General features: G+C 46.9%; 1 protein-coding gene across 1 annotated transcript in view; it reads right to left on the bottom strand.

Moving 5' to 3' along the window:
• LOC105467818 (RNA binding fox-1 homolog 1) overlaps positions 1 to 12,105 on the bottom strand; it is a 2,482,591-nt gene that overhangs the window by 2,096,949 nt on the left and 373,537 nt on the right. The window contains 1 exon segment of the mRNA XM_071083652.1: positions 11,000 to 11,059. Within this exon segment, the coding sequence (XP_070939753.1) occupies positions 11,000 to 11,059 (60 nt within the window).

Here is a 12,105-nt window from a genome sequence, read left to right as displayed (position 1 = left end):
CAAGAGCTACTGCAAGCCAGCAAGCACCTAAAATACACTGGATGTCAGAGGGTGGCACTCAGTGTTGTGTGAGCATCAAAGCAAGGAAAAGAAGAAGGGTGCTGAGCAGGTCTTAGAGATTTAAACAGAGCCATCAAGGAAAACGTTGCAGAGAAGATAATATTTGAATAAAAACCCAAAGAAGGTGAGAGTACAAATTATGCTGATGTCGGTTTTGTCCTCCGCTCCGCCCCCACCGTCTCTACACAGTCCTCTGCCCCCCATCCCCACCTGCCATCCCCGCAGCTCCTAGAACAGAGTTCGACACAAAGTACGTGACCGATTAAAAAAAAATTATGAGATTAACAAGTCTTAGGGAAAAGCGTTCATGGCCAGGGGAACAGCATGTGTAGAGGCCACAAGGCATGAGGACCATGAAAAACAGTCAAGTTGAAATGCACCAGGATACTGGGGTCTGCCTTATACATGAGGGTTTGGATGCAGGTCATGGGGTCCCACTTGGTTTGGCCAAGCTCTGGCCTGGAGTGACCCTGGGTCAACCTTGGCTAACATGGTGGACATCCCTACATGCTTAACACCTGACACTACTCCAGGACGATCCTGCCCTTTGTCTCCACATGGAAGAAATAACCTCCTTGGATAAAAGCCTGGAAGATGACTTCTCCTCTGCCCCCAGCAGGCTGACTTTTCTCTAGAGTGGGAGGTGACAGGCATTCACATTTCCACTCCTGTCTCAGGCAAGTGACAGAGAACATAAGATGGCTGTGGGTTCTGCTGGTGATGGGATAGACCGATGGCATATTGGAAATTCACATTTAAAGTACAGCTCTCCTTTCTGTAAAATGAGATAGCATCTACCAATTCGGGTAATGAATACATAACTTAAATGCAAGCCATGGGAGTTTGGAAGAAGGACCCAGGTAGTTTCAGGTGGTTCGGTCCATTTGGGTACACAGCACAGAGCCCTCTCGCCTCCCTCCAGTAATTTTATTTCTTAGCAAAATCATTACTGAGAATATTGAACTCCCTTACAGAGATGTATTTGCTCCCCTTATCTTCCTTCCGTCTTTCTTGATTAAAAGCTATGTGTGATATTTGTAGTTATCAAACATCAATATTTGGCATGGATTTGCGAAACAGATATGGGGGGAAGAAAGGAATCTGACCATTTCTGTAAAGGGTAAAACCTTGAGCAAACAGACTGCATTTCTTATTAGGGGCACTAAAGAGCAGAGATGCATTTCAGAAGGGACCACCCGGACTGCGCCCAGCAGGCTTTTGTGAAACCAATGATCAGGGCTAAAAATTAGATTCTGGATTTCATCAGGAAAGTCAGCAACCTTCAGAGGATAGGGGACAGGAGGGAGAGTTAAGCAGTGTATCTCACAACTGTTAGCCCTACAACTATTACAGGGCTTTGCAGCCTTCTTCCCTACAGAGCTCAGACAACTCCAGCACTCAAACTGGGCAGAGCGGAAATAATCAATAATAATAATTAAACCTTCTCCAGTGCCCTCTCCTAAGGCTTTACCTATATTAACTCATTGAATCCTCACAGCAACTTGTTTTATCAACTCTGTGTTACAGATAGGAAAAGTTACAGCACAGAGAGGTCAAGCCACTGGTCCAGGCTTCCACAACAAGTAGGCGGCAGGGCTGGAATTCAAGGCTGCAGCGTGGTTCCCAGCCATGCACAGAACCGCTTCGCCATAGTGCCCCTCCACCCCGTGGCCACGTGTGGACCCCCACACCTCCACAGCTGCCCAGAATCATGGTATGCTATGTGTTCAGAGGGCTGCTGCTGTTATGGAAACAGAGCCCTTGGTTCCCGTGCTACACCCTTGCGACACTGACCCAGTCAGTCGAGACTCAGAGTGCCCCTCCGTGAAGTGGGGGTAATAACAACCACGCTTGCCCCCGGGGTGTTGTGACAATTCACAAAATATGCATTCAGAGAATGAGCGTGCAAGTGGGATTCGTAGTCATTCCTGGTGGGAGTGAGCATTGGTATAACCACTTGGGGCCACTTTTGGACAGCAGCTACTCAAACCAAGCATGTGCCTATTCTGTGACCAGAGACACACTCCTAGGTGTATTCCCCAGATAAATGAGTATGTAGGTCCACCAAACAACAGGTGCAAGAGTGCATATAGCCCCAAACTACAAACAACCCCAATGCTCATCCATGGGAGAACGGATACGGCATGGTCCAATCATACAATGAAATACTGTCCAATCTTTAAAAAGAGTAGCTAGTGGTGCATGCAATAGCATAAGTGATTCTCCTAGGGATGCTGTGGAGGGAAAGAAGGCAGATACACATGGACTGCAGGGGTCCATTTATACAGATTTCAGAAATGAGCCCAGTGGAATTAGAAAGGCAGTGACCTCAGATTGGGGCAGGTAGTGCTGACAGGGAGAAGTATGAGGGAGCCTTCTGGGATAGTTTAAATCAACAGAGCTGACACTTTCACTCATTCATTTCAAGAACAAGCCTTTATTGAGCACCTACTGTATTTTAGGCACCCCAACAGGAGATAGCAAGGAGAAAAGACCTTCACTCCCCATCCGTAGTTCAATGCCAACATTGAAACCTGTCAGTATCATCACCGTGTCTCCAGGGGGCATAGCCATCCTCAGAGATTAGGGGAAATCACTAAATAGATTTCCCCTCTTATCTGGCAGAAAGCAGCAGAGAGAAATGGCAGGGATGTTCACCGGAGCAGCAGACCCTGCGCTGGCTGTGCCCGAGGTCAACAGTGCCACTTAGCATTTCATCCCAGGAAGTCCAGCTTCCTTTAATCAAAACCACGTGGCCAACATCACGGGTGATATTTTGAAGGGGAAGAATTTAAGCCTGCATGTCTCACTGCCCCAAGTATCAGCTTTGTCCTCCTGCTCCTAATGCCGTTATCTCGTCCGCACACTTGGTTTTCTGCCGAGCAGATGCTGTAGAAGGCACATTAGCGGTGAGAAGCAGAGCGTGCCCAGGAGTCTGGGTGTAGAGCTGGTGACCCCTCGGCTCCCCAGCCCACTCCAGCGAGGAGACATAGTGAAAAATACCCAGGAGGGACCAAGGCTTCCTGCAGCCTCCCAGGCTCCTAAGCCAGGTCCCAGGGAGACGTTTCTAAAATGCAAATCGGATCCAGACAATCACCAGCTTTAAACCTTTCAGTAGCCACACACTAATCACAGCAAAAACTCAATTTCTTAACTACTATGGAGCACTGGGGCATGCCTGCGTCTCCTGCCAACCCCTGACATCCCCTCCTCCAGACTATAACAGACCCAAGTTCATGCCTATGTTTCTGATGATTCTGTTCCTTCTACCTGGAGCTCCCCATCTCCTGCAATCAGTGTTATGACTCCCTCTTGTCCTTTGAGACTCTAAGTTTCACCTCCTCTGTGATGCCTTCCCTACCTGTTTGCACCACCACTCAACTTTGCATTCTTCCTACACTACAAAGCAATCAGATTGTGCCTCAGTTATGGGCTACTTCTTATTCACCCTGTGTCCTCCTCACAGACTGCAAGCCCTTTGAGGGCAGGGTTTGAGTCTTAGTCACATGCATATCTTCCAGCTCTTAGCAGTGACTGCAATATAGTTTAAGGAGTTGGGGGTGGAATGAGGACGAGATGAGAAGGAGAAGTGAGGGAGAGAGGAGGTGAGGGAGAGAGGAGGTGAACGAGAGAGGAGGTGAGGAAGGAAAGGAGGGAGGAATGAGGGCGGAGGGTATTTTGTGGTTGGAGAGCAACGCAACCACAGTGATTTAGGAAGAATCTCTGAACAAGGCTTTTCTGATGAATCTGGATGAATGGTTAGGAATTTGGATAGTCAGATTTGAGGGGAGAATTGAAGCAGAAAGGATAGCCTAAGCAAAGGTCTGCAGTCAGGGAACATGGGGCATGGACACTGGAGGACAGAGTGGGAGGAAAGTAGCATATAAGGTTGGAGAGAGAAGCCACCAGATAGTATCCAAATGCCAAGCCTGAAATCAGAGGACCTTGCTCTCTACTCTCACATCACAGAGAGCTGCTGAAATATGCTGGAAAGGAGGAGTCATGGTTCAGCAAGTGAGCTGACCAGTCAGACAGTGGGTCAACTAGAGACATGCCATGGGCAACCTCTGCTAACTTCGGATTGAGAGTAAGACAGGAAAATGCCAAGGATGCCAGGGAGGAGGGAGGACAGCTATGTCTATGAATATAGAGAAAGAGAAGCAACGGGAAAGGTGGGACAGCTTATGGGTTCCATGATGGCTGCTACAAGTCTCTATGAGACACCTGGAGTTGGGACAGCATCTGTGTTGGCACTCTCCCCTCCTGTTCTCAAGGCAGACATTACCAATCAAGAGTACCACTCTTCTATACCAAGGAAGACATTACTAATCAATGATGCCAGTCTCCCCTCCTAGACCCAAGGCAGACTTACTCATCAATGGCACCACTCTCCCCTCCTAGACCCACGGCAGACATTACTAATCAATGGCGTCACTCTCCCCTCCTATACCTGAGGCAGATATTACTCATAAATGGCACCACTCTACCCTACTGAGGACAGATATAGCCTTGGCATCCTTGACCTGGGACTGGGTCTAACCTCCACTCCCATCTGACTGCCATCTATAAATGAGGTGTTACCTATTCTCCATATACGGTTACAGGCATCATAACCTGGGATGAGGGATGTGAGAGGAGGAAGAGCCTGAGAAACCCTCATTTAACAGACACAGAAGCCAAAGTCCTTGGATAGTTGGTGGTGGAATCAGAGATGAATTTCAGTCCAATGTGCCCCATCTCTTTCTTCTACATTCTGCTGCATCTTGGTGGGTAAAACAGGGAACAAGCCTGTCAGCACTCGCAGCAACTAGAAACCAGAGCAGAAAGGACAAGCAAACCTTCCTCACGAAGAGACTGGCGTCAAAACTGAGTCAATGCTCAGCGGAAACGAAGGCCGGGTGAGTGGGTGTGTGTGCGCAGGCTGTAGGGAAGGCAACAGGAGCTTCACTTCCATCCCTCTTAACAACACAGATCACTTTTGCTAAATTCCAAAAGGTGGCAGCATTCCATCAAGTATTCATTTGCTGAGCCTGCAGCAGGGGACATCCTACAGAGGTGACATGGGCAGGAAGTTAAGACATCTAGATGGCCAGGGGATAACGAAGTCTGGAGGGTCAAACACTGATGTGGTCTCATTCCTGGGGGGCCCATGAGCCCCTTTTCCGCAAGAAAAAGGGAAAATGCTGGAGAGAAATAGCAGCACACTTGGCCCCAAGAAGAGGAGAAATCCAGACTCATCCCGGGACTGTATCTGCGTGGACAGACCTCAGTGCAGCTCCATGATCAGTAGCATGTGGGCAGGACCCATGACTTACCTGTAACCAACAGAAAAGATGATGGGCATCCCGTGATTATGTCGGGACATGTGTACACAAGACTCCATGTTGCTAACGTGCACTAGAGAGACACTCCTGGGAAAAGCACACTGTCACATTGTAAACTGCCTGTGGAGAGGGCCATGTGGCAGGGAACTGCACGTGGTGTCTAGCGTCTGAGGGCCTGCATCCTACAGCCACAAGAAACTGAATTATTCCAACAACCAGTGAGCTTGCAAAGGGACCCTGAGCTCCAGATGAAACCCGCATCTCCTGCCAACTCCCTTGATTGCAGTTTGGTGAGACCCTAAGCAGACAACCCAGTTCAGCTGTGTCCAAACCTAAGACCAATGGAAGCCGTAAGATGGTAGATAGGTGTTTTTTGAAGCCACTCAGTCTCTTATAGTCTCTTAAGCAGGCACAAAAAATGAATTTTTTGTTATTTTTATTACAGAAAAGTACAGGAGTAATGAAATATGGACCTGGAATGAGGCAGAACAAAGTAAAAATTTGGGTTATCCCACTTAACTTCACTATGTTTGCTGCCTTGGGTATAGGAGTGGAGAGTGACACCATTGATTAGTAATGTCTGCTTTGAGTATAGAACAGGGGAATGGCACTGTTGATTACTAATGTCTGCCTTGGGTACAGGAGGTGAGAATGGCACTATCGATTAGTAATGTCTGCCTTGGGTATAGGAGAGTATATTTCTACTATATCAAGAAAGAGAGAAAAAATAATAGTACGGTTCTTACGCTGGACGGCATCACTTCCACGGGTTCAGGATGCGTTTGCTCCAGAGTGAACCCAAAAGGGAACATGTACCTGCAAGTTTCTCACTCAGTCTCATTCCCAAGTGCCTCTCCATCATGTGGCCACATGATCACAGATGTCACAGATGACTCCAGTGTTTACAGACAGGTATGTTTCATTCATCCAGCATGCCAGCTCAACACAATCACTTCATCTGGCATCTAAGCAAAGATCCTCATTTTTTCTAATAGTCAGGAAAGTGTGGCTGTATTTGATGTATCAAGGGGCAGAAAGATTGGTCTCTAACAGGACTTGTGCAAGTAACTGATCAAGTGTGATTTTTATGTTACCTGATGACTCTGGAATTAACTTTGCACCCAAGACACAGGTTCCCAGGAATGCTCCCTGCATCACCAAACAGAACCTGCTGGCCTTCCCCTCAGCTCAACGCAGCATGGGAAACAGCCCGATCTGGGTCTGAATTTCAGACTGCTTCCCTATTAGCTATGAGACTGTGCAAGTCATGCCCTGAGCCTCAGTTTCCCCACTTGTAATCAAGGGGTTTGGATAGGTCTTCCCTCCTTGTACTACTCTGGAGAGAGAAAGATACAATGCCTGTGAAACGGTGGGTGCAATGCCAGGTACTTCCTAGTTCCCAAAGATGCTACCTATTATGATTATTTTATTCTGCATGCTGGCAAAATGTACTTTCTGCATCCAGGGAAAGCCCTTTCTGGGAGACAGTGCCAAAGCAGAGAGGTGGAGGTAAGAAAAAGTACAGCTGACTGGTGACACAGGGCAGTGACTAGGAAGGGCGGTGAGATGCCATGGCCTGGAGCATTCTGCATTCTGGAGCAGGTAAGGGCCAAAGAGTCTGTCCAGAGGCCACATTTAGTCTTGCAAACCCCATTTTCACTCCTCTAGAGGAACGTCACAGCATTTCCATGACAAGGGAGAATGAAACGTGAATGAATATGCCATCAGCTCTCCTGGAAAACCTTCTAAACAGTCCAGAACACACTGCTTAATTTCATAAATAGTTATTACTAGTACTAGTATTATTATTACTACATTATTACTACTATTATTACTACTGCTTCTTACTATATTACATTATTACAACATTATTACTAATATTATGTTATTACTACCAGTGTCAAAGAACATAACTGCTCACTATAGAAAAAATAAATAAAAGAGTCTAAAGAAAAATGCAAAAACCAGCAATTTAGTTGAACTTTCCCTGTGCCTTTCTGACATCTCTCTGCACTCAGAGAAATGGAGATCTATGAATACAGTTTGCACATAATTGGAATCATATAATACAGGCTGTATTTCTCACTCAACAATATGTCATGTGCATCTTTCCAAGTCAATAAACATAAATCCTCACCATGAAATCCTAGCAGCAGCTTGGAATTGGACTTTATGGATACACACAATTGACTTAAACCATCCCTTATTGAGGGATATTGAGGGTGCATCTTTTGAAAAATTATTTTTGCCACTACAATCATCCCCTTAATAAATATACAAACACATCTCATACGTGTACAATCATCTCCAAGGTGCAAATTCCCAGAAGCGTAATTGCTAGATCAAAGATGGAACACATTTTGCATTTTGACACATGTGAATATGAGGCAATCTGCCATCCAGACACGGTCAGGCTAACTTATGCTGCCTCCAGTAGAGGTTGTGAAAATGACTGCTTCCATCCATGACCCATTCCAAGGCAAGACAGGAGGCTGACCTGTGAGAGTCCAGCCAGAAGCACCCAGCCCAGCAGGCCTTCTACAGTCAGAGGCTGGATAAGAAGGAGCGAGTTAAGGCAATTGGATCCTCACAACATGAATCTCTGCAAACCTAGAAGACTCTATAGCCTCCAGAGGAGAAACCAGCAGGATACCATCATCCCTTTCACTAGAGAGAACGCATCAGCCTCCATGAGTTAGGTTGGGGGCCAGGAAATACCTGACCCAACCCAAGACAGCTGGAAATCTAGCAGGCACAGGCACTATTCAAACCACTGGGGAAATGGAACTCTCTCTGACACCTTTGATCCTAGTGTGAGCAATTAGCTTTTTCAACTACTTTCCCTTCAAAAGCGTCTGCACCACCAACATCAAGTCTTTTTAATATGTCACTTTCCTGCTCCACGCCTCATTTCCCCATCTGCAAAATGGGTTTAGTATCTTTGTTTTCTTTCCACAGACTCAGTGTGACATTACAAGCATCCTGGGTGGAACTGCAAGACATAGTTATTCCAACATTATGAAGAGTGTGGTGGCCAGCCTCCAAGATGGCCCCATGATCCCCCCTCCAGGTACTCATGCCCTCGTATGGTATGCTCTCACAATCTCCTGAGGATTATGTTGTATGAATGATTAAATACAGCAGAGGCGATGGCACAGGACATCTGTGGCTACGTCATCTAAGGGATGCACAGGAATTCACTGCCATCATCCCCTGTGGCTTCTACTTTGCTCTTTATCTCTCAGATCTCTCACCCTGGGAGACACCATCCACCATGTCCTGAGGACACTCAAGCAGCTCTGTGGCCTCCTGACAATAGCTGTTAGGTGAACCACCTTGGGCGCAGACCCTCTAGCCCCACTTCAGCCTTCAGAAGACAGCAGCCCCAGCTCACATGGGACCCTGAGCCAGACCACCAAGCAAACCACTCCCAGATTCCTGACCTGCCGAAACTGTGAGATAATGAAAGTCTGCTGTTTGAAGTCACTAAGTTCAGGGTAATTGTCACGTGCAAGAGACAGCCGATACAATACTTTCCTGCTTCACACATCATTTTTCCATCTATCCAAAACAGGAAGAATATTTCACAGACTTGATGTGAAGCTGCAAGACTCCTGGTCCTCCAATGATGTGGTTGGGTCAGAGGGTAAGTCCAGGCTGTGTTACCACGGGCAATTACTTTGAGTTTCGGTTTCCTAAGTCACAAAATGAGGACAGAAACAGCACTTACCTTATGGAGTCATCGAGAGGATGTTAAAACAACAGAGATCGAACATTTGGTCAACTGAGAAGTGGGATAAGAAAGTTGGGTGTGTGGTTGTCATTTTTCATCATCCCTTTCCTCTTCTTCCTCCTCTTCTTGGCATTGCAGGTAAACACCACTTTCAGATGATCCATTAATGAGGTTTATTATAAAAACTCAGCCTGAAAAGTCATTTTGGAGGAAGAGACAAGCACCTAGCAGTGGGCCCTTAAAGATTCCAGTTTGGACCAAGGGTCAGCATAGATTAGGGCATAAAGAGGAGGGAACATTCCAAATACAGAGCACACTCATGGACAAGGCCCAGGGCCAAGCAGACTTTTTGTTTTTTTGTTTTTGTGACAGGGTCTCACTCTGTTTGCCCAGGCTGGAGTGCAGTGGCACAATCATGGCTCACTGCAGCCTCCACCTCCTGGGCTCAAGCAATCCTCCCACCTCAGCCTCCTGAGTGGCCGAGACTGCAGGCGCACACCACCACGCTCAGCTAATTTTTTTTTTTTTTTTTTTTTTTTGAGACGGAATCTCACTCTCTTCCAGGCTGGAGTGCGGTGGCACGATCTCAGCTCATTGCAAGCTCTGCCTCCCAGGTTCACGCCATTCTCCTGCCTCAGCTTCCTGAGTAGCTGGGACTACAGGCGCCCGCCACCACACCCGGCTATTACTATTATTATTATTATTTTCTACTTTTAGTAGGGACGGGGTTTCACTGTGTTAGCCGGGATGGACTCGATCTCCTGACCTCATGATCAGCCCGCCTCGGCCTCCCAAAGTGCTGGGATTACAGGCGTGAACCGCTGTGCCTGGCCTAATTTGTGTATTTTTTGTAGAGATGTTGTCCAGGCTGGCTGGTCTCCAACTCCTGAGTTCAAGCAATCCTCTTACCTTGGCCTCCCAAAGTGCTGGGATTATAGGTGTGATCCATTGTGCCTAGCCATGAACATCTTTTGATAAAAGAATTTACTCTCATCCTTTCACTTACCACTATCACAACGTCTCACCATACCTACATTATGATTTCCATTCGGTTATGTCCATACCATTTTTTTTTTGTCTTTGAGTCAACACACTTAAGTATGTTTGAAGGAAATTTCATACCACTGCCATTAACGGAAAGCCACTAGTGATGGCTATAAAGAGAAGATCATCATAAAATGAAATACATAATGACGAACACCAAACAACACAGTATGTGTGCCCCTTGAAGGTGCCATCGCAAGGTCACCAACAACACACAAACAGGTTGCACTTGAGGAATGCACCACACCATGATTGCATTGCCGAGAGTCTGTGCATGAGCGATTTCAGAAGTATCTGTGCAGGGAACTTCCTGGCCGCTGTATCCACGGGTGACAGATGAGGAATGCACAGGAATTCACTGCCATCGTCCCAAGTTATGAGCCCCAGTGACTCCAAGCCCAAGGCCACGATGCAGGACCCCAGGGCACTCAGTGAGCATTCCTGTCCTTACCAGGAAGACAGCCCAATGACAGTCGACCTCTTCATGTGCTCCCACAACCTGGGGCCCTCACACCAGGGGGCAGAGGGACTGACCTGCAGCCTTGTCACCAACCACTGTGCCCACATCTGTCCATCAAGAGGACGTGGTCTTTTTAGAGGACAGAATACAGCTCTCACGCCATGTACCAGAGGCTGGGAATACGGGCCAGGTGTTTCCTAATAGAAATTGTGCACATGATCGGGAAAATTTATTCCCCTCAAATCCAGTTACTTCTCCAGCAAGATCAGTTTCAGGTAAAAACCATTCCCGGTGATTGATGACCGAGACCAAAGAGGCTGAAAAGGATGCAAAAGGAGTTTCAAAATCTAATCTGTTCAGCAAAATGCTTCTACTTACGGAGTCTTGCAGACTGTTCTTGGCACCGGGGAGGAGGGTTGAATTTTCAGACTTGTAGTCCTGGCAAAAAAACAAACAAATAGAAAAAAAGGTTGAAGAAGCCGGGTTGAAGAAAAAAATTCTAACTTGGAGTAATCCAGTTTAGCACGACCCCCAGAACATCTCACCACGTTTAGCCACAGTACCCTCTGTCTCTCCACCCATCCCCTGCAGGGGTTGAGACCTGCGTTGCCCTGCACAGTGGCCATTACCCAATCTGGCTATGGAGCCCTGTGGCTAGTCTCATTGAAATGGGCTATATACATAAAACACTCACTGGGTTTTCAGGACATGATGAAGAAAATGAATATAAAATATCTCATTAATATTAATATTTCATTATTTTTATATCGATTACATGTTAGAATGACATTTAATAATATATAAAAATAAAATATATTGCTATGTTTAAAAATGTAAATATATTAAGACTATCTCAAAGGAAATTTATTATTACAGTTAATTTCATCCGTTTCTTTTTACTTTTTAATGTGGCCACCAGCAAACGCTAAATTGCATCTCTGACTCCCCTGACACCGCTGAGGCAGCGCTGGTCCGGATGTTTCTCAGTGTGGACTCCTCGTCCCAACCTGAAGACGCTGGGGGTCCCTAACCTTCCACCTTCCACTCCAGCAACAGTTTGCATCTAGGGAGCATCTGCAATGCTATGCACTACTCTTTTTTGAAACAGAGTCTTCCTCTGTCATTCAACCTCCCAAGTAGCTGGGACCACAGGCGCCCGCCACCACACCTGGATAAGTTTTTGTAGTTTTAGAAGATACAGGGAATCACCACGTTGGCCAGGCTGTCTCAAACTCCTGACCTCAGGTGATCCACCGGCCTCAGCCTCCCAAAGTACTGGGATTACAGGCATGAGCCACCACACCCGGCCACTGTGTATTTCTTGTGCATTTTCACCCTGGATCCTTACTAGGGTATTAAGAAGTAGGTCTTGGCCGGGCGCGGTGGCTCAAGCCTGTAATCCCAGCACTTTGGGAGGCCGAGACGGGCGGATCACGAGGTCAGGAGATCGAGACCATCCTGGCTAACACGGTGAAACCCCGTCT

The sequence above is a fragment of the Macaca nemestrina genome, chromosome 18, assembly GCF_043159975.1.
Source record: "Macaca nemestrina isolate mMacNem1 chromosome 18, mMacNem.hap1, whole genome shotgun sequence".
Classification (NCBI taxonomy): Eukaryota; Metazoa; Chordata; class Mammalia; order Primates; family Cercopithecidae; genus Macaca; species Macaca nemestrina.
Note: the sequence above shows the minus strand (reverse complement) of the source record. Positions and strands in the feature narration are given on the sequence as shown.